This window comes from Nerophis lumbriciformis, linkage group LG32, assembly GCF_033978685.3.
Source record: "Nerophis lumbriciformis linkage group LG32, RoL_Nlum_v2.1, whole genome shotgun sequence".
In the NCBI taxonomy this organism is placed as follows: Eukaryota; Metazoa; Chordata; class Actinopteri; order Syngnathiformes; family Syngnathidae; genus Nerophis; species Nerophis lumbriciformis.
Genome location: NC_084579.2, coordinates 21294478 through 21318423, shown reverse-complemented (window position 1 = coordinate 21318423; position 23946 = coordinate 21294478). Strand labels below are relative to the sequence as shown.

Here is a 23946-nt window from a genome sequence, read left to right as displayed (position 1 = left end):
GTTTTTATGCGCCACGATTCAAATCACTATCAGCATAAACCACCCATCTTGATCGGAATGGGGAATGAAAATTTGATCCAAATGTGTGTGATCGGGTCAGAATATCCAGAATAGCGTGTTTACATGAAGCATTTTTATTTCGGTTAGGATTTAATCCGATTAAATGTGTCCGTGTGCACATACGTAGCTATTGTACAAACTGTAAATATATCGTCAAAGCTGCTGATGCGTGAAATATTTAAGTGCACTGACTAAGCCTCAGCCGATCAATCTGTGCATTGCTCTCAGCACCTGAGCACGTTTATTCGACAGTAAAATTAAATGAACGGAGTGAATCCTCTTGTCAGTCATCCACTATCTTTGTCTTTGTGGGTAGAGGCAGGACTGCTATCATACACTCATATATATATATATATATATATATATATATATATATATATATATATATATATATATATACATACATACATACATACACACACACAGGATGCACGGGCAGAGAGCTAGTGAGAAGCACAAGGAGGTAACAAAATTTAGGAGGAAAAAAGACCATTGCAAAACCAAGTGTGTGTGTGTGTGTGTGTGTGTGTGTGTGTGTGTGTGTGTGTGTGTGTGTGTGTGTGTGTGTGTGTGTGAATATTTAGGCTTGAAACCGAATGAGCAAGATGAGCACATCAACAAAAACAAATGAGCAACCATGCCAAATCTGTTGGAAAGTGATGGCAACAAAAAAATAACAAAACAAACCACCTGACCCAGTTTTTCCAACTGGGGAAAAAACTGCACTTTGGGATCTTTCAATATTTAGTGCAATGTTTGCTAACAGAGATTGAGAGTCAATTTATTTTGTATTGTTTGTTTACTTACATACATAGGATAATTAAGTTATTGACCTTCCAAGTACAATAGTAAAAAATACTATCGAAATATCTAAGTTTATTGCGTTTTAATGAAATACCTGCATTATATTTGTATTATTATTAGTATTAGACTTAGACTTCCTTTTATTGTCATTCAAATTTGAACTTTGCAGTACAGATAATGACGAAATTTCGTTGCATTAGCTTATGGTAGTGCAGGATAAAAGAGCTATTATAATTGCATTAGTGTTTCATTTGGTGTGAAAATAATGCTGACAATGATATGGTTTATCGGCGATAATTTGTGGAACATTATAGGGCCAGGCCAAGCAGAGACTCACATTTGCTTTACATGCTATTTGCCAGGTATGAGCTTTTATCAATCAATCAATCTACTATCTATATACCTAAGAATGTTAGACCATTAACTCACAGGTGTAGTTGTGTATTTGACAAAATCGAACCTTTAATGCCAGAATTTAAAAGGTTTTAAGTTTTTTTTTAAATGTATTTATTATACACACTACCGCTGCTTTTGTCCTACAAAATAAATGTCATATATCACATGTATAACATGAAGGAGTCAGACAGGAGCACACGCATGTTAGCAACACTAGCATAACTATGTTAGACACCGTGTTGTCACTTTTTAAAAGCAACATTTAATTAGTTTATCAAACAGCTCACACATCTGTAGTTGACTGACAAAGCCGTCTTTATTGTCAATTTTTAAACAGGTGCTGGATATAAAACGTTTGACGGTGTGAGCTAACTGGGAAAAAATGGAATACAAATAAAAATTAAAAAATGCTAAATTTATAGGGTAATGTATCAAACTGTACATTTTGCTCAAATATGTCCATTTTGGAAAACAAAATGCGGCTGCAAATGTGCAAAGTTTTGCAAAATGTGCATCTAAAAATAAAGAATCAGCGAATTCTCAAAACACATTCTTTAGAGTTTTTTTTACAAACCGCCAACTCGGCGAGTCTAAATTAAATAATTAAAATGTCAATCAATCAATCAATATTTATTTATATAGCCCTAAATCACAAATGTAAGCAAAACCAAAAAAAGTTAAGCTTTTACCAAAGGCTGCAATCATTAATGAAGCTTTCAGCACATACACAACATCGAGATCCATAGATATATTTTGATAAAGACGGGGAAAACATGTGTTCGCGTAACAGCGCAACAACAATAAGACAACAAACTTGGCTGTAGACGCAAAGTTAAATAAAGAAATGAAATACAACCTTACCTGAGCAAAAACAATGCATATTTGTCTGGGAGAGTCTTGATACCAATTTCCTTGACCCAGTCACACAAAGAAGTTGTAGACCTTCATGCTTTTCCGAGTTTTCATCTGTTTTGTCGTGTAGAATGATGTCTGGATAGTTCGATATGTCTGGTAACGCGTCCGACGGATAATCTTTGAAATCACTCGACAAATCTTTTTTTGATAAAGTAAAGGGATCTATTCCATCGCATAGTTTGCATATTTTGCTCGTATCTGGTTTTTGCAGGAATATCAAGGCCCCTTGTGTACTCTGATAGTTCGCAGACTGTTTGCGGCACAGTAGCAATGTTGGTTTGGTGGCCCACCGCTTCGTTATCTTCCATTTAAATGTCACTTGACTGAATACATCCTATGCTCCTCAATTGTTGTCTGTGGCTGCCTGCTTAAAAATATCCCAATCGGTGGTGTCAAAGCAGTCCTTGAGTGCAGAGAATACTCTCTGGCCACACACATATCTGCTTCTGAACTGGTTTGGTGAGTGGTACCTTCAGTCTGGACAAAAGTGACATGGTCACAGAGTCCAATGTGGGGAAGGGGTCAAGCCTTGTAAACCAAGTCCAAGGTGTTGTTACCTCTTGTGGCAAAGTCAACATGCTGGTGTACTTCTGGAAGTACGGTCTTGAAATCAGCATGATTGAAATCCCCAGCCAGGACAGTGAATCTTTCTGGGTGCGCTGTCTGCTCCTCGCTGATGGTCTGGTAAAGCTCACAAAGTGCATCGTTTCTGTCTTTAATGTTTGGGGTAGGGGGGATTTAAACAGTGAGGAAAATAGTGGATGTGAATTCTCTCAGCAGATAGGTTTGGCACTATATGATCATGCACTCCTTCAAAGCTGCAGTGTTTTGGTAGTGCTACGGCATGCCGACACCACGCGTCACTGATGTAAACACAGTCTCTGCCGCCCCCAGTCTTTCCCCCATTGACGACACCATTAGTCGCTCAAGTTGTACGGCGTAGTCAGGGCTGTTGTCATCAAGGCTATGTCTACACTAAGTCGGATAACCCCTTAAACAAATAATTATTTAGCCTATGCCCCATTTCGGCCAAACTAATTGATCGTTTAAGGTACCCCTCCTTGTATAATTTTTTACACGGGGAAGTGCGCCGTCTATTTTTTTAATCTTCAGCTCTTAGCTTTGTATGGACTCATTGATCGTTTACAAACTGAGTTCGGAGAGGAAGTAACGCCAGAAAGACCGCGCCCCACACAGGAAGTGACCTCAGAAAGAACGCGCCACAGCCAGCTTCATAATAAAGCGGTTTTGTAATTCGGCGCTAACCACTGGAAATATGGAGGCGAGTCATCCAGACATGCCCGTGTTTCTCCTTCTTCTAGATCAGGGGTGGGCAATTCATTTTTACCGGGGGCCGCATGAGCAACCCGAGCACTGCTGGAGGGCCACATCGACAATATTTCAATTACATTTTGCTCAATATTTGATATATACCGTAAGATTAATAATAATAATAATAATAATAATAAACTAATACTTTCATTTAACCTAACTTAACTTTATACCAAAAACCCTGCTTTGGAAATCATTTGTACCCCTTTCAGAGATCACATTTAGTTGCCCTTAAACATCCTCATGTTGCACAATGAAATGTAAGCATAGGATGAAGTGTGCATTCCTGTAACTTTCTCTTGTAACAGCATTCCATGATTAATATCAATAAATTAACATTGATAATAAATGAAAGTAAAATAAGCACACGTATGACTGAGGAGTCATAGTGTAACTTTGTGTGGTGTTTGAGTTGTCGGACTTTTTGTGTGGCCATAAACGCACCAGTGGTTAAGTGGTATGCGTGTTGGTGACAGATGACAAGTTGCTTTTGGCCTGGTTTGTATGGCAGAAAATGACTAGTTTTTCGAGATAGAAGTTTTTACTCATGTTTTTGGTGTGGTTATGGCCGAATATAAACAGTTTTGCTCAATAAAGTGATCGATATAATTCCTGTCCTCGAAGCATCTCGATAGACGTTACAATAATTGAATGGTGTTGACGAACACCGTTAGGGCCGCTTGTTGTCACTGTCACTCAAAGTTGCATTGCAAAATTACACAGAATAAATGTGTTTATTTTGTTTAGAATTCAGATGGGATTTGATTTGGTGCCCGGCATATATTTGCTGTGCGCAGAGGACGCTTGAGCAGTGCACAATTGCGCAGGCGCGCACCTTAGAGGGAACGTTGCTTGGCAGTCCATGTCTTGTTAAAAACACGCCATTCGTCATCAACTTTTCTCTTTTTAGCGTCTCGGGTGTAAACCGGGCATCACTTGTCGCTGTGCACCTTCACTCACAGGTTACACACGGACATACGCCCATAAATAACACTTTTCAAAATAAAAGCAGCACAGTTGTATTGCAGGCACGACATAGATGTTTTTTAAACTTTATTTTGTAATTTGTGATTGCCGCTGTTCACATTCACTCACGCGGGCCGGACAGGGACGCACAAAGGGCCGGATGTGGCCCGTGGGCCGCAGAATGCCCAGGTCTGTTCTAGATGTACCTTGAGGAAATCACACAGGAATACCTTTAAGAGATGAAAACGCGCGATTGCAGCTTTTTCAGATACTACACATCTCAGACGGCAAGAGAACTTTCGAATGTCCAGGTCAGCTGGGATTCTACTTACCGAAAAACTTTGTCCATTTGTCGAAGGAGAGACAATGAGAATGCGGGCACCCGTGGACGTGATTAAAAAAAATAAAAATGTAGCGTGTGCTTTGTATTACCTGGCTGTCGAGGGAAGACTATGGAAAACGGCGAATGGTTTTGGACTTGCAAAGCAGACTGTATCAGTTATTGTCCGCCATGTATGTCGTGGACTCAACGTCTAGGTCCAGAATATGTAAAGCCACCAAAAACGAACAATGAAGGCAAAAGAGTGAGGAGTGTCCTGACCAGATATCTAGATCCCGAGATTGATTGATGTAAAATTTTCTTTATCACATTTACTTTCACGTGTCCATTAAAGATTTGATTAAGGTTGGCTCAGGTGTGGTTCACTACAATAGGGCCCCACAGCACACTGGATTCCAGTTAATTGAAATACCACAACACTGGATATTGTTCAGATAAGTTAAATTTAAGAACTTGTACACAAAGCAACACTGGAGGTGACTATGACGTGCACATTTTCCACGCATGCATACTAGATCGCGTTGCGCCGGTGGAAGGAGAGGGAGGGGGTCTTAAACGAACCATTGTGTGTGTGGACAAGGATTAGGTTAGGTGGGATTTACCCTGGATAACCTTAGCCGGCTTAGTGTAGAAGGGGCCTAAGCCACAATTCCGTGAAAACGAAAACCCAGCAATCACTCGCGTTCCGCCGAGTAGCAAGATGCGTAGCAAAGCCTGTTTGTTTCCCAATGCTATTCAATCTAGCCAGGGACTATGCCATGTTTTAAGGTTCCACTCTGTCAGTTCATGTTTTGTTTTTGAATGCTTTTAGGTGTTCTAGCCAAGCTGGACAGCCTTGTGGGCCCCCTGAGCCTGACTTCTTCTGTGAGCTTCATGGTGCGTTACACTAGACAAGGTGTGTTGTGGCTGCGGACGGACAGCCAAAAACGCAAATGAATGTCTACTAAGGTACCTCACTCGTAATAACCCACAACACCTGAGTGGGTCACATTCTGAAACGAACTTGCTTGGATGATATTGATCTAATTGCACTAAAGCAGGGCTGAAGTCATAGAATGCTATTACAATCAGGCCTAATTTCATCATTATTTGTTTGTTCTGTTACTTCTAGAACAGACTCAAAAATATATTATGAGCTTTATCACTTTTTTTTTAATCAAACTGAGGGGAACGTTGCAAAAACGCTAACATTTAAAGCAGACTCATGCTTGCTTTTGATAAGAAAGTGCCTTAAACACTCACAATCAGAGTTTTGTTAGTCCAGGTGCAAATCATGTTTGTCAGTCCAATGTATTCTATTTATTACCTTTTTTTTTCCTTCTTTTTTTTCTACAAACGGTGCACTTTTCGTTTGAGTTTGCAGGAATCGTTCGCAGCTGAAGTGGTTTCTGTGAGCGGATTTATTTTCCACGCTGTTTTTTTGAGGTAGTCAATGAGATTATAATAGTCGCCAAAAGTCGAGTTAGCATTGAAGCCTCGTAGGAAAAATGTAGTGGTCCCGTTTCTTGCCTTTTTGTCTCACTTTTGAGTTGCAAGAGTATAATAAATGCAAAGAAGTACTTGGATGTCAGTGCGCACTTTTTGGCCCAAGCGAGTGCGTTGATTGTGTTCATTTCAACGTTTATTGACTTATATTGGTTTATCATACCAATGAAATGTGAAAAAATATGTTTGATTAACTCATAAAATGAGCAAGTGTTGTTTTTGATGTTTGCTAATTTAGTTGGTGGGTAATTAAAGGATTAAAGTGCAAAAAGTAATTTGATTGAAAACCTTTATTTTTCCCCAGACAAGATTTTTAAATAGCATTAGAAACTGTCTTCATCTTAAATTAACATTGTTTTTCATGGTCTAACCTGCAGATTCCTTTGTAAGCGATCGGTTTACTCTTCCTGTCCCAAACCCCGATGTACTAGAATGTTTTTTTTCCTTTTGTGGAATATGAATTTTCTGTTGCAGTGTTCATAGATGAATAAACACTGGAAATGAATTTGATTGTATGTTTTTATTATGTTCTGTTTTTCCACTCAAATGGATTACATGGATTAGGATTCTGTACAGTCAACATGACAATAAATGGAAAGCATGAAACAAAAAAGATATATTGAAGGGAAATTAACCCTTGAACATATTTACAGTGAACCTTGTTTACTTTCTGTATTTCTCATACGAACTTCAGTTTCGTTTCAGATTACCCTCCAAAGTTGGGGTTTACAAACGCAGGCTGCAAATGAAGAGTAAACGATTAGTACTTTTTCTCGTGAAAAAAAGTTAAAACTAGTTCATTTGACTACAACTTACCTCGTTGACACTACTGGTTGTTCGAGTTGGCAGACTCAGACCGCTCAGCTTGTATCCTCTCACACTGAACATGTAGAAGAGCAGTCCGGCTAATAGGCTGATGATCACAACGGCTCCAATGGTGGCGCCTACAATAACACCACCGTCTGATAGATGACAAAAGAACACGAGAGCTAAGCATACAATAGCACACAATCTAGAGAGTTAATACAATGAACAATATCATAGTCCAAACACCACATTTGTCATTATAAAAAAGTATCAAATAATTGGTTTAATTATACTTACATACACAAAGTATCCAAAGGAAAAGTGTATTAGAAAGTATCCAGTAACAAATGTGTCTGAATCATTCAATTTACATTAACTTAATAAATTATTGTGGCACCTAGATGACACCAAAAAACTATTACCACTCCACTTCATCCTAATTAAAGAAAGCATACGTCCATTCCAAAAGGTTAATTATAAATAGGTCAACGTTTTAATCATACCTATTATTGTTGTCTATTTGACCAAACTTTACTTGATCATTAAAGTATGTCGGATTCCTGCTGATATTGTATTGCAACGGTATTAGCCAATACTGAGGGCTCCAATTAGGGCTGGGCGATGTATTGAATATACTCGATATATCGTTGGTTTGTCTCTGTGCGATGTAGAAAATGACTATTTAGTGAGCATTTGAGTAAACGTTCTCAGGCAGTTGCTTTTAGCTGCAGGCATTACACTACAGGCTTTTCTCACTCTTTCTTGTCTCTCCTTCTCACAGAGAGATAAAACAAGCGCACCTTGTGACACACGTCACATACTGCCGCGCGTGCAACGTCATACGCCCTCGCGGAGCAGAGAGATAGCGGCATGGGTAACGTTAGCTGTGGCAGGTGATGCTAGCAGAGCGGTGCGAGTGGTAATACGAGAGAGAGAGAAGGTGCGAATCTGGTAACAAATGGAGGAAGAATAAAATCCCAAGAAAAATAGCACGGGATCCATCGTCTGGCGGTGGTTTGGCTTCAAGCGGGAAGATATTGAACAGACAACCGTAATATGTCAAGTATGCGGCAAAAGCGTTGCTACACAAAGTAGCAGCACTACTAATTTGTAGCATAATTTGAAAAGTCACCCGCTAGAGAGTGAAGAGTGCTTGAAACTCCGCATGTCAACATCTCCGGTCGGTGCCACCCACAAAATGCCGAAGCCACCAGCAATGACCCAATTGAGCCTGGTGTCTTCCATTTCCACATCAACACCAAAAAATGCAGCTAATTTTTATTTTACAGTTTTTGAAATATCTTGTGTGACATTATGCACAAGAGTGCACTTTATTTGTTTTAAAATATTGTAGTGGCGTTCTGCACAAAAGTGCATTTTAATTTAGTGTTGTTTTGATATGTCATCTTAGTGACATCATGCACACAAGTGCACTAATGGCTTGTTTTAAAATGTCTCTGACAATCTTGCACTTTCTGTTGTGAAATGACATGAATGTTTGTGCCACTGCTTAATAACTGTTTAATGAATACAGTTTTGGTAAATTGACTTAGTTGTGATTTTCCTCTCTGCATGAAAGTATAAAATTAGCATATATTAATGCAGTATGAACAAGAATGTTTTAATGTTGACACATAGAATCATCATACTGGTGTGATTATGTGCATCAAGTGTTCATTCAAGGCTAAGGCAAAATATCGAGATATATATATCGTCTATCGTGACATGGCCCAAAAATATCGAGATATTAATGAAAGGCCATATCGCCCAGCCTTAGCTCCAATATAGGTATCGTATCGGAAGTGAAAAGGTTGTATCAGGTTATGTTTGCAAATGCAGCTCTTGTGCTGTAAAAAGTGAAACGTAACCTGAAATTACAACGGAGGTCAGTTCCTCCGATTGTGATGCAAACTGAGATCTGCCCTAAAGGAATAATTGCGTTTCAAATCTGTCAATCCTGGCTGTCTCACACTGAGGCAAGGCCATCCAACGTAAACCTTTCAAACACTGCTTTAGTAACATGATGTAGAAATATCACAGATTACATTACCAAACATCTTTGACAATCAAACCATGATTGTCACAATCCACATTATGTGATATTAATGCGTGAAACTGGTATCTAATCTAATGGAAGTGTAGCTCCTCCTCTGAATGCAAGTGCTCCTACAGCAGGAATACAAATTCGCATATGAACGATTATATCTATCTGGTGCGGTATAGCTCGGTTGGTAGAGCGGCCGTGCCAGTAACTTCAGGGTTGCAGGTTCGATCCCTGCTTCCGCCATCCTAGTCACTGCCGTTGTGTCCTTGGGCAAGACACTTTACCCACCTGCTCCCAGTGTCACCCACACTGGTTTAAATGTAACTTAGATATTAGGTTTCACTATGTAAAGCGCTTTGTCACTTGAGAAAAGCGCTATATAAATGTAATTCACTTCACATCTGCGATTCTCGCGATTAATTTTGATTTAACAAACAAACTGTGTATAATCGCGATGAAACATTTTAATCGTTTGACAGACTTAATATTAATACTAATATTATATAGCACATCAAACACCAACATCATGATGTCTTTGGAGGTGGGAGGAAGCCGGAGTTCTGGGAGGGAATCCACACAGTCATGGGGAGAACATGCAAACTCCAGTACCCAGGACTTTCTTATTGTGAGGCACACATACGAACCACTGTTCCACCAACAACATAAATAACCAAAACATTAAGAAAAAGTATATACAGTCGTGGTCAAAAGTTTACATGTACTTGTAAAGAACATAATGTCATGGCTGTCTTGAGTTTCCAATCATTCCTAAAACTCTAGGATTAATGCCCTCACCTTTTCTCCTCCAAACATATTGCTGGGTATTGTGGCCAAAAGGCTTAATTTTTGTTTCATCTGACATCACATGGACAAAGATAAGACCTTCTGGAGGAAAGTTCTGTGGTCAAATGAAACAAAATTTGAGCTGTTTGGTCACAATACCCAGCAATATGTTTGGAGGAGAAAAGGTGAGGCCTTTATTCCCAGGAACACCAATTCCTACCGTCAAGCATGGTGGTGGTAGTATTATGCTCTGGGCCTGTTTTGCTGCCAATGGAACTGGTGCTTCACAGAGAGTAAATGGGACAATGAAAAAGAAGGATTACCTCCAAATTCTTCAGGACAACCTAAAATCATCAGCCCGGAGGTTGGGTCTTGGGCGCAATTGGGTGTTCCAACAGGACAATGACCCCAAACACACGTCAAAAGTGGTAAAAGAATGGCTAAATCAGGCTAGAATTAAGGTTTTAGAATGGCCTTCCCAAAGTCCTGACTTAAACGTGTGGACAATGCTGAAGAAACAAGTCCATGTCAGAAAACCAACAAATTTAGCTGAACTGCACCAATTTTGTCAAGAGGAGTGGTCAAAAATTCAACCAGAAGCTTGTGGATGGCTACCAAAAGCGCCTTATTGCAGTGAAACTTGCCAAGAGACAAGTATTGTTGAACAATTTCCCTTGTGGATCATTAAAGTTTGTCTAAGTCTAAGTAACCAAATATTAACATTGCTGTATGTATACTTTTGACCCAGCAGATTTGGTCACATTTTCAGTAGACCCATAATAAATTCATATTAGAACCAAACTTCATGAATGTTAATGTGACCTACAAGTATGTGCTCCAATCACTGTATCACAAAAAATAAGAGTTGTAGAAATTATTGGAATCTCAAGACAGCCATGACATTATGTTCTTTACAAGTGTATGTAAACTTTTTACGATGACTGTATACAGGTGAAACTCAAAGAATTAATATATCAGGCAAAAGTTCATTAATTTCAGCAATTCAACTTCAAATGTAAAAATGAATTTGATATAAACTCATAACATGCAAAGCGAGGTATGTCAAGCCCTCATTTGTTATAAATTTGACAATCATGACTTACTGTTTAAAAAATAAATAAATAAAAAGTTTTCTGTAATTTTCAATTTGAGGTTTTCATAAGCTGTAAAACATATTCATCAAAATGATATCTAAAGAAGGCTTGAAGTATCTCGAGTTGCATGTTGAGCGCCGATTTCATATATTAGTTTCACCTTGTAGATGTACAGTAGTTGCTGTAATAATGATATTCCAACTTTTTGAGTTTCACCTGCAAATATTTAATGATTATAAATAAAAAAATTATTTAAAAAGACTGCGTGGGTTCCCTCCGGGTACTCTGGCTTCCTCCCACTTCCAAAGACATGCACCTGGGGATAAGTTGATTGGCAACACTAAATTGGCCCTAGTGTGTGAATGTGAGTGTGAATGTTGTCTGTCTATCTGTGTTGGCCCTGCGATGAGGTGGCGACTTGTCCAGGGTGTACCCCGCCTTCCGCCCGATTGTAGCTGAGATAGGCTCCAGCGCCCCCCGCGACCCCAAAGGGAATAAGCGGTAGACAATGGATGGATGGATATACAAAAGCAACACAAACAATTGTAAGTAGGTCGAGTCAATAATTACTTTTTATAGATCAGGCTTGTCAAACTTATTGAGGGCCACACGGCCCTTATGGCTGCCCCTCAATGCATGTAACCGTGAATAATATACAAATATAAACGTGTTTTTGGATATGATTACACAATTGCCTGTTCATTTTTGATATTTTTAATTGATGGATAATTAACTTTGAAAAGTCAAGGTGAAAAGCCTATATTTAGGGGTTTTGATAACAAAACAAATTGAACATCCTGTTCCATGATTAGGTAAGATATGCTGTCAAATCCAGTAAACCTTTAGTACAAATCAGTGAGTTTGATGGCTGGTGAGGCACTGACTTCATCACAGTCAGATTTACAAACATATGAACCCTAAAGAGTATCTTATTCACCATTTGATTGGCAGCAGTTAACGGGTTATGTTTAAAAGCTCATACCAGCATTCTTCCCTACTTGGCACTCAGCATCAAGGGTTGGAATTGGGGGTTAAATCACCAAAAATGATTCCCGGGCGCGCTGCCGCTGCTGCCCACTGCTCCCCTCACCTCCCAGGGGGTGATCAAGGGGATGGGTCAAATGCAGAGGACAAATTTCACCACACCTAGTGTGTGTGACAATCATTGGTACTTTAACTTAACTTTAACTTTAGACATACAAACTGTAGCACACAAAAAAAGCACATTTAATAAAAAGAATACGTTATTATGGTCTTACATTTACTTATAAATGAAGTTCATGCGCAGCTCCTTCTGAACAAAAGCATCGATAACTTGTTTATAGAAGTCTTCCTTATCTTTCTTCAGTTTTAAAAGTCTCTGTCTCGATGGAGATCTTCCTTTAATTATTACCTCCTGCTTCGATTGAAAGTCCAGTTTAGAAAACTGTTTTATTTTAGATATGTAATCCTCCATGTTAAACATCCAGGCAAGAGGAAAAAATAAACGATCGCTGCTAACTGTTGCTGCTTGTTGTCACTTCTTCTGCAGCCGAGTAGTCACAAGAATGATCTCTGGGATCACTACCGCCCTCTACCACCAGGAGGCGGGATTACTGTGAGCCTCACACAGTGCGTCTTTGCAGCAGTTTTATGATTGCTCAGCACAAGAAATACGTTACACACATACAGTTGTTGACAAAATACACTGTACATTATATACCTCAGCTAACTAAACTATGGAAATGTATAATATAATTCATATAGCAATACGGTCTCACTGCACAGCAGGCCAGCAGTTAGCCGAGTCATTGCGCAATCCATGTTGAGGCTCAACTGACTGGTGACTCACCGCAAGTCTCTTCTCAGTATTTGAACGGCAAATGTGAAAATTCAGCGATTTTGAATAAAAATAATCTAAAACTGGTGAAGTTAAATGGAGAATAACTTTATAGTATAATCACTGGATACATATAACAATTTAATTTTTTTTTTTTCTTTTTAAATTTTTTTTCTTTCTATGATGGCACGTGAGGCCCCGCCTCACCTGCCTTCCCTGATTGCACGTCACTGGTACAAATACATGTAGCTTTATTAAAGGGGAACATTATCACAATTTCAGAATTGTTAAAACCATTAAAAATCAGTTCCCAGTGGCTTATTATATTTTTCGAAGTTTTTTTCAAAATTTTACCCATCACGCAATATCCCTAAAAAAACTTCAAAGTTCCTGATTTTAACCACCCGTCTATTTTCCTGTGACGTCACATAGTGAAGCCAACACAAACAAACATGGCGGAAAGAACAGCAAGCTATAGCAACATTAGCTCGGATTCAGACTCGGATTTCAGCGGCTTAAGCGATTCAACAGATTACGAATGTATTGAAACGGATGGTTGTAGTGTGGAGGCAGGTACCGAAAACGAAATTGAAGAAGAAACTGAAGCTATTGAGCCATATCGGTTTGAACCGTATGCAAGCGAAACCGACAAACGACACGACAGCCAGCGACACGGGAGAAAGTGAGGACGAATTCGGCGATCGCCTTCTAACCAACGATTGGTATGTGTTTGTTTGGCATTAAAGGAAACTAACAACTATGAACTAGGTTTACAGCATATGAAATACATTTGGCAACAACATGCACTTTGAGAGTGCAGACAGCCCAATTTTCATCAATTAATATATTCTGCAGACATACCCTCATGTCAGCAGGCCAGGGAAGCTAGGGTCGATATTCTTCTCTTGATCATCTTGGGTCGGTGTGAGCCAAGACATTCAGGGGGGTTTAGCTCGCTCGTCTGCGGGAACAAACTGCCGCCATTGCTTGCCGTGCTAGCGAGGTCCTTTGTCCCTGAATTGCTCACACACTCCGGCAGATTCAATGGGGGTCTGGCGGCAGATTTCTTTGACTTTATCGTTGGAAATGCATCTGCTTTGAGTGTCGCAGGATATCCACACATTCTTGCCATCTCTGTCGTAGCATAGCTTTCGTCGGTAAAGTGTGCGGAACAAACGTCCAATTTCTTACCACTTTCGCATCTTTGGGCCACTGGTGCAACTTGAATCCTTCCCTGTTCGTGTTGTTACACCCTCCGACAACACACCGACGAGGCATGATGTCTCCAAGGTACGGAAAACGGTCGAAAAAACGGAAAATAACAGAGCTGTTTTGACCCGGTGTTTGAGAAAATGGCGGATTGGTTCCCGATGCGACGTCACGTTGTGACGTCATTGCTCCGAGAGCGAATATTTAATTCGCCAAAATTCACCCATTTAGAGTTCGGAAATCGGTTAAAAAAATATATGGTCTTTTTTCTGCAACATCAAGGTATATATTGACGCTTACATAGGTTTGGTGATAATGTTCCCCTTTAAGCACTTTATTTCCCAGTCTTTCACACTATGCCAGATTATGATAATAATGTTGTGGCTCAAGCAATTATGGGCGGGGCTTTTCAAATGAAGTCCACAGTAAATAAGAGGGATGAGATCACACTCACGGTCGGCACCTGGTCCATCGGTGGGGAAGATGGGGTTTCCTCCATCATCTGTTGTATAATCTTGACGACAAAAAAAAGAGTGTTTGACAGGAAGTACCAAACGTTACGTAGCGCTTTTGAGAGAAACACTTACACTGTCGATGGCGGCACACAAAGCCTCTCTTCTGCAGGCAGTCGTTGTCGTTCCAACGTCCGTCAGGGTACATCTCCACGCAGTTCTCCTCGGCCATTTCCCCCGGATGAAACGCTGTGTTGGGCTCACCGGGAGCCCAGTTGAGGAAGCCCAGAGACGTGTGGTCAGTCCAGCCCCAACCAACTACAAGCACACTAAAAGGTAGGCGGACATTTTGAAGACCTGAATGGCGGTTTAGTCGCTTCGCTCACAGTTGCGATCCCTGCTGAGGCCGATCCAGAGGTTGTGATGTTTGGTGTGGTTTAGGTTCCTGATGAACTCCACCTCCGCCCTGCTGTGGAAGGATGCCATCTCGGCCTTGGCTAACTCGCAGTAATGTCGCGAGTCAGGCCAGGAGAAGCCCTGCTGCTCGTTGTACACCAAGTAACAGAAGCGACCATACGGAATCCAGAAGGGGAAACACTTGCCATCCCCTGGAGCAGGAGTTGCAGGTGGTTTCTCTGGAAGAGGAGAGGATTTTAAAATGTTGGTTCAACACAATAATAATCAAGAAGAGTTTGATACCGGAGGAGATTTTGCAGATGTAAGGTTTGCTTTGGTCACACTTGGTGTCGTTCCAGGTGCCGTGAAAAAAGGGCGATCCGCGTATGCTCACACAACCTTCATCCTTCAGATTGCCGGGTTCTCCGGGCCCCCAATGAGTGAAGAATACTGGCCAGCCGTCAGTCCATGCAAAGGAGCCGTCACCCTAGAAGACCAGGTTGCATGAAGGTACCCGATCAAAAACATCTGCGCTAACACCAAACTAGCACCTGTATCCTTAGTCCGATCCAGGCGTCCGCTCTGCCCTGAAGGACCACCCCGGCCACAAAGGCCTGGTCGTAGCTCATGTCGATGCTGGCCAGGTTGCCACCCTGCTGCTGGCAGGCGGCCTGGGCCGCATCCCAGCTCGCGGGCTCTTCCACCAGCTTGTAGCAGTTCAGGAACCAGGATATGTAGCCAGCTGGGCAGGGGCTGCTCGTCGGAGGAGGGGGGCCTATGCTGCTTGCTGAGGTGGAAACAGAAGAAGAGTTTCAAGAGAAAGCCATGGCGTCAAAACAGTGCCAAAATACTTGTGCGGAAAAAGCGCACTCTGCTTGCGCATGGCATGTGTGGCCAGGGGCGCCGAAAAGGGGGGGTAAAGGAGACGGATTCTAGGGGCCCATGATGGAGGGTGGCCCAGAGAGGCCCCTAATGATGATGAAATTATAATACAGAAAAAATAATGACACTGTTGGGGGCCCTGTAAAGATTCTTTTCATGGGGCCAAAAATCCCTAGCGGCGCCCCTATGTGTGGCCTTTCTGTGCGCTGCATCTTTTTACACACACACACACACACACACACACACACACACACACACACACACACACACACACTACCATGAATTGATTAACATGGACCCCGACTTAAACAAGTTGAAAAATGTATTGGGGTGTTACCATTTAGTGGTCAATTGTACGGAATATGTACTATACTGTGCAATCTACTAATAAGTTTCAATCAATCAAAAACAACACACACACACACACGCGCACACACACACATTCTTGTATTTGTTACCTTCTTGAGACCTCCGAAAAATGCCTGCCTCTTTAGGACCCCCCTTTCTAGATATATAAAGATTTGTATTCACAACATTAATAAGAAAATGGATGGATAATATAGACATATTATGCAAATATAAAAAAGCTTGTTGTGAAAAATGAGTTGGAATTTCACAAGAAAAAGGTCACAATTTCACAAGAAAAACTTAGAATTTTGGCAGTATTATAATAAAAGTCGTAACATTACTCAACACAAGTCAAAATTTTACAAGAAAAACCGAACATTTGTGCAATATTATGATAAAAGTTGCAATTTTATGAAAAGAGTCGTAATTTTACTCGACAAAAGTCACCATTTTATAAGAAAACTTTAACATTTTGGCAATATTATATTAATACTTTTGTCATAATTTTGCTAGGTAAAATTATGACAAAAGTCATAATTTTACTCAAAAAAAGTCACTATTTTACAAGAACAACAAAAAATTTGCAATATTGTGATAAAAGTCAGAATTGTATGACAAATGTCACCATTTTGCATTAAAAGGTAATAATTTTACACAAAAAAAGTAATTTTATGAGATAATATTGCAATATTACAGAAACAGAAAGAATATGAAAAATTGTTCCCAATTTTATAAGAAAAAAGTTGACACATTGTGAGAAAAACACTGCTTTTAGTTATTATTCTTATTTTTTTTTTTTGTAATTGGTTTTTAATCTTCATTTTTTACATCAAGTTATTACAGTATGTCTTTATATACATATTTATTTTATTTTTTTAATAAATTTTAGCCAAAGAGGGTGCATTTCAATTTCTTACACACACATGTTATTACATATGTTGGCCAGAGGGGGAGCACTTCAAATTTTTATACACACTTGTTATTTCATATGTTGACTAGAGGGGGAGCACTTTTAAAACAGACACACAGTCAATTTGAAAATTCCCTCCTTTTTGGGACCACCCTCATTTTGATAGATTTCACCACCAGGGGTGAAAATTAGACATTCTCTACTAGATGCAATGGTTTTCCGTATTGGGACCATGATTTATGACCTAACTTGTTCACCGATCCTCATATGGAAGGTACTTTTCCTTGTTGGTGTCTCAAGAAGAGTAAAAATACAAGAACACACACACACACATTCTTGTATTTTCACTTTCTTGAGACCTCCGGGGGGAAAAAATGCCTACCTCTTTAGGACCACCCTTTCTAGATATATAAAGATTTGTATATTCAACATTAATAATTTATACATACTTTGCAAATATAAATAAAGATAAGCTTTTAATGAAATGTTTTATTTTTTTGAATTTTTTGTTTGTAATTGGTTTTTAATCTTCATTATTTACTTCGTTATTACAGTATGTTTCTTCCATCCATCCATCCATCCATTTTCTACCGCTTATTCCCTTTCGGGGTCGCGGGGGGCACTGGAGCCTATCTCAGCTACAATCGGGCGGAAGGCGGGGTACACCCTGGACAAGTCGCCACCTCATCGCAGGGCCAACACAGATAGACAGACAACATTCACACTCACATCCACACACTAGGGCCAATTTAGTGTTGCCAATCAACTTATCCCCAGGTGCATGTCTTTGGAGGTGGGAGGAAGCCGGAGTACCCGGAGGGAACACACGCAGTCACGGGGAGGACATGCAAACTAAACACAGAAAGATCCCGAGCCCGGGATTGAACCCAAGACTACTCAGGACCTTCGTATTGTGAAGCAGATGCACTAACCCCTCTGCCACCGTGAAGCCCAGTATGTTTCTATATTAAAAAAAAATATTTAATTACGTCAGCACTGGAAGTCATAAAATCAGCTGTTCACCTGGCGTTTTTTTGGGGGGATGTATAGGGAAGTCCTTCCTTCGCTGTCGTCTTGTTTTATCATATTGTGCTGCCTTTGCGCCTGTCAATGTTTACTTTGGTATGCACATTAAATCAACAAAAAATCCTGACTTTGGAGCAATGTTCACGGACTCTAGTATTTGGCTCTCTATTAGATGCAATGGTTTTCCGTATTGGGACCATAATTTCGGTCCTAACTTGTTCACCGGTCCTCATATGAAAGGTACTTTTCCTTGTTGTCTCAAGAAGGGTAGAAATACAAGAACACACACACACACACACACACACACACTGTTTGCACTTGCGACATGTTTCTCTGCTTCTCTACACGTGCGGCATTCCACCCTTTTGGCACCTAGGTGCGGGCATTGAACGCTGTTACCATTGAACTGTGTCCCTTCTGAATAACAGAAGTCTTTAGAGTCTAAAGCAGTAATTCTCCAATGGTGACATGTGTACCACTAGTCCGGGGGTCAGCAACCCCCTGCTTCACTGTCAGAGTATTTAGCGAGCGCCGTTTTGTCCTACTCATTTCAGCGATTGAACTCACCGTAGTTTGTTTACATGTACAACTTTCTCCGATACTGCCACAGAAAGACGCGTTTTATGCCACTTCTTCTTTGTCTCATTTTGTCCAGCAAATGTTTTAAACTGTACGTGAATGCACAAAGGTGAGCTTTGTTGATGTTATTGACTTGTTGGAGTGCTAATCAGGCATGTTTGGTCAATGCATGACAGCAAGCTAATTGGTGCTAACATGCTAAATAGGCCAGCTGTATGTACATATTGCATCATTATGCCTCGTCTGTAGGTATATTTGAGCTCATTTAATTTCCTTTACGTATGTCCTGTGTATTTAATTTATATTTGCATGTCTCATTAGAGATTATCTGTATGTAATATTGGCTGCATTTCTGTGTTTGTTTGCCATGTTGTTCCAGACCACAGCAAACGTTACCCAGCTTGCAAAGATTGTAATAAATCCATTAGAAGAAGACAGCCTGCCGTTTCCTGAAACTTGGACACACACATCTATACCTTTGGCCATTCTGAACCAGTAATTTCCAGAAGTTATCTCACCCTCTGAGAAGCCTCCATTTTACTAATGATTTCCAATGTTGCAAAAATGTGTAGAATAAAAATTAAATACAACATTTCCGTCAACGGAAATTTGCGTCAGCCTTTGATAGTAGGCTAATATAACTAATATAGACACTTACATCATGTGTTGTCTTCATAATCCATCCCATCCATTTTCTACCGCTTATTCCCTTTGGGGTCGCGGGGGGCGCTGGAGCCTATCTCAGCTACAATCGGGCGGAAGGCGGGTTACACCCTGGACAAGTCGCCACCTCATCGCAGGGCCAACACAGATAGACAGACAACATTCACACTCACATTCACACACTAGGGCCAATTTAGTGCTGCCAATCAACCTATCCCCAGGTGCATGTCTTTGGAGGTGGGAGGAAGCCGGAGTACCCGGAGGGAACCCACGCAGTCACGGGGAGAACATGCAAACTCCACACAGAAAGATCCCGAGCCCAGGATTGAACCCAAGACTTCTCAGGACCTTCGTATTGTGAGGCAGATGCACTAACCCCTCCTCCACCGTGCTGCCTGTCTTCATAATAACACGTTTAATTTTTTGCGGCTCCAGACAGATTTATTTTTTTGTATTTTTGGTCCAATATGGTTATTTTAACATTTTGGGTTGCCGACCCCTGCACTAGCCAGTCAGTGTATAAAGAGAGCGTGGCCAACCCGGTTTCAGGCGATCTCCTCCATGATTGGTCAAAAGGCCGTCACGTGATTACAGGGCGCCATGACTACTACTAACTTTGAGATAATGCGATGTGTTTGCCGCGCTTCCTCGTTAGTTTTTCGACATGTAAAAATGACATGTCGTGCAGCATGGGGCTGCTCCACCTGCGAGACGTGTGGGAAGATTTTACATCGCTTTCCCCACAACCCAGAAAGAAGACAAAAATGGGAAGTGAAGGTTCGCCATCAACACTGAAGAGCCAGCAATTACGGCGTCTTGTGCGAGGTAAACACACGACACAAAGTCTGCATTTTGTTGAGGAGAGAACACACAGAAGCGAATATATAAACAATAACAGAGTAGATTCATACATTTAAGAGATGGTTTGAAAAAAACCAGACTATCTTTAAATCTCAGTGAAACTAAAATAATGAAACCATTAAAACTAGGGTTGATCATGTATGCAGTACTCTCGCCACCCCACAGGGGGCAACATCAAGGCGTATGTGTCACAGTGAAGCAGCGGAATGAGTAGAAGAAGACTACTCATTCAGTTTTGGGGGAAAAAAAAAAAAAATACATTTCAAAAATCGAACTTTTAACAACGACTGTTGTTAAAAGTGTTCTACCCCGAGCAAGTGCTCGAGTCATTGTTTTCTGGCGGACCTTTAAGGCGACGGACACATTGATCCAGACAAGCAGCAACAATGGTAGACATCCCAGCATGTAAGCTTCATCATCCAACTTGGTCAAACATTTCTAAGTAGATAGAATTTGAGCATGAATATTTTTAGTTTGTTTTGTGTTTAAATTGCTGACTTAGTGTCATTTGTATTTGTGGTCGTGTTTGCTTTTTTTGAGAGTAAAAATCAAACCTCGTTTAATACACGTAGTGTTAATTTTGAGCAGTAGAGGGAGACAATAGTGATAAATCACATTCAATGTTTAGTGTGTGAATGTTGTCATTTTTATATGAAAAGTTAAAGTACCAATGATTGTCACACACACACTAGGTGTGGCAAAATTATTCACTGCATTTGACCCAGCACCCTTGATCACCCCCTGGGAGGTGAGGGAGCAGTGAGCAGCAGCGGTGGCCGCGCCCGGGAATCATGTTTGGTGATTTAACCCCCAATTCCAACCCTTGATGCTGAGTGCCAAGCAGGGAGGTAACGGCTCCCATTTTTATAGTCTTTGTGTAAACATTTGTAGTTTATTGTGTGATCATATTACCACTGAACATATTTTATTTATGTAAAATACACAATGGACAGTATACTCTTGTTATGTTTATTTATATGTTCACTCTTACACACCTAAGTGAAGGAAAATGTATCAAAAGGAACATCAATTCTCAAAAACGAGCTTTTTTTTTTCTTCCTTCGTACTGTTAACTAGCTGCACACGCTGGAAACGAGTAGCGAGGGCCCAATAAATAGTTTATTGACAGTGCAGTGTGTTTACTTTTGCAATTAAGTAAACACAGTCTCAAATTAATATAACCTGCGTAGAAACTTTCTGACGAAACATCCACATTTCGATGTCCGGCCCCTGAGCCCTTGGGCTCTTAAAACTGTGTCCTTCTTCATTATGTAGTTGAATAGCCCTGGAGTATATGAAACCACATTTTGGGTGTAATAATAGATGATAGTGGATTAATAAAGTCTAGGTCTACAAAAGTAAAAGCACAGGCGTAGCACAATGATTACAAATATATTGAAGGCAGATACCACACAACAGTCATCATTTCTCCATGATTGTTGGTCCAAAGCTAATGAAGATTTTGACAAAAGGACTGTGATAAGTTATTTTTTGAGTCTTTCAGTGTATTTTTTATTTTTTTACGTTTATTGCACCATCGGGTGCGTGTTTGGGTGCCTGCTGGTCATTGGGATCTGAGCCGAGGATGTCAATTGGCTTGTGCAGCCCTTTCAGACACTTTTGATTAAGGGCTATATAAATAAACTTTGATTGATTGAATGTAGCAGCAGAGTGCGTCAAATACGGCCGCAAAATTTAAATTTGATGAAATAAAAACATGTTTTATTGTAAGTTTGTGAGCAGGAGTATGTTTAGAACTATATCAAGTTAAAGTTAAAGTACCAATGATTGTCACACACATGCTATATAGACATTAGGGTTGTCCCAATACCGATATTTTGGTACCGGTGCTAAAATGTATTTCAATACTTTTTATAATAAAGATGACCACACCAAAATTTCACCGTTGGCTTTATTTTAACAGAAAATCTTATGATACGTTAAACATAGGTTGCTTATTGGAATCAAATAATATTTTTGTCATTAAATAACACAGTGAACATACTACTCAACTTCTCTTTTAGTAGTAAGTAAGCAAACAAAGGCTCCTAATTAACATTTTGTCATTTCCCATTCTATTATGTTGTCAATATTATGATGGATTATTTATCTACTTGTTCATGTGCTATTGATTTCTGCTCACTTTCTGTTTTAAAGTTCTATCTACACTTCTGTTAAAATGTAATGATTCTTCTGTTTGGATACTTTACATTCGATTTTGGTGAGAGTACAAATTTTGATATCAATCTAATACCAAGTCATCACAGGGTTATACATTAGTCATATTTAGAATTGTCTTATGTCCAGGGACATATTTCATGGGTTTATAAACAATAAAAAAAGGACATTTGAGATAATAAAAAATATGTAAAATTGTACTGCATTTGTTTACATTGAGGAGCGCTAGCTTGCTGTTAGTGGTTAGCTATTGTATCCGTCTACGGCAGGGGTGTCAAACTCAAATACAGAGTGGGCCAAAATTTAAAACTGAACAAAGCCGCGGGCCAAGGTTGAACAAATTAACCTTTTAATAGGGACCCAAACACGTTTTGCATTGAATATTGAACAAGCAAGGCTTATATAACTTTATAGTGACATGCAAAATCAAGTTTCAAATAATAATAATAATAATAATGAAAAAATGTCAATGGCATATCAAATACAATTTAAATAAAAATGGAATGCCTCTTTTCTATTTGCAGCCTTCTGAGGTAAATATCAACATTAACTTTTCCACAGGCTAATACATTAGAAAATAAAATAACACTGAATAAACCAACCATTCAGGACTTTAAACTGCTCAGTTTGCAACACACTGATCTAATCTGATGTGCCCAAGCCAGATACCTGCCATCTTTTCTTGGATGCTAGTTCATTAATCTCGGGCAACCTTCATTATCGAACAAAGTTGTTCATCATTCATTATACCTCGTAGTCCACCCGGACCACAGTCTTGGGGGCGTGCCTTAAAGGCACTGCGTTTAACGTCCTCTACGAGCTGTCGTCACGTCTGCTTTTCTCCATTCTAACAACCTGCCGGCCCAGTCACAAGATATGTGCGGCTTCTGTACGCACACTCACGTGAATGCAATGCATACTTGACCAACAGTGATACAGGTTACACTGAGAGTGCCCGTATAAATAACTTTAACACTGTTAGAAATATGCGCCACACTGTGAATCCACACCAAACAAGAATGACAAACACATTTCGGGAGAACATCCGCACCGTAACACAACATAAACACAACAAAACAAATACCCAGAATCCCATGCAGCCCTAACTCTTCCGCTCTGCAATATACACCCCCGCTACCACCAAACCCCCCCGCACCCCCTCCGTGCATCGGTTGAGGTGGGCGGGGTTGTGGGAGCGGGGTTTGGTGGTAGCGGGGGTGTATATTGCAGCCCGGAAGAGTTAGGGCTGCATGGGATTCTGGGTATTTGTTTTGTTGTGTTACGGTGCGGATGTTCTCCCGAAATGTGTTTGTCATTCTTGTTTGGTGTGGATTCACAGTGTGGCGCATATTTCTAAAAGTGTTAAAGTTATTTATACGGCACCCTCAGTGTAACATGTATCGCTGTTGGTCAAGTATGCTTTGCATTCACGTGTGTGTGCGTGCAGAAGCCGCACATATTATGTGACTGGGCCAGCATTCGTTGGACTGGGTGAAAAGCGGACGTGACGATTTTAGGGAGGGGCACTGAAATTTGAGAGTCTCCCGGGAGGGTTAGCAAGTATGAGAATTAGCGGTGAATGCGGAGTTACCGCGGC

General features: G+C 40.3%; 2 protein-coding genes across 2 annotated transcripts in view; one reads left to right on the top strand and one right to left on the bottom strand.

Moving 5' to 3' along the window:
- Positions 1–6803, top strand: part of aff1 (AF4/FMR2 family, member 1) — a 62599-nt gene extending 55796 nt beyond the window's left edge. The window contains exon 19 of the mRNA XM_061926782.2: positions 5625–6803. Within this exon, the coding sequence (XP_061782766.1) occupies positions 5625–5749 (125 nt within the window). The 3' untranslated portion in view covers positions 5750–6803. The remainder of the gene's footprint in view (positions 1–5624) is intronic.
- A 174-nt stretch (positions 6804–6977) lies between these two features.
- The window catches only part of LOC133574507 (uncharacterized), a 75232-nt gene continuing 58263 nt past the window's right edge, over positions 6978–23946 (bottom strand). Inside the window, 7 exon segments of the mRNA XM_061926665.1 lie at positions 6978–7037; positions 7115–7260; positions 14509–14568; positions 14642–14824; positions 14893–15141; positions 15206–15389; positions 15454–15689. Of these exon segments, the coding sequence (XP_061782649.1) occupies positions 6978–7037; positions 7115–7260; positions 14509–14568; positions 14642–14824; positions 14893–15141; positions 15206–15389; positions 15454–15689 (1118 nt within the window).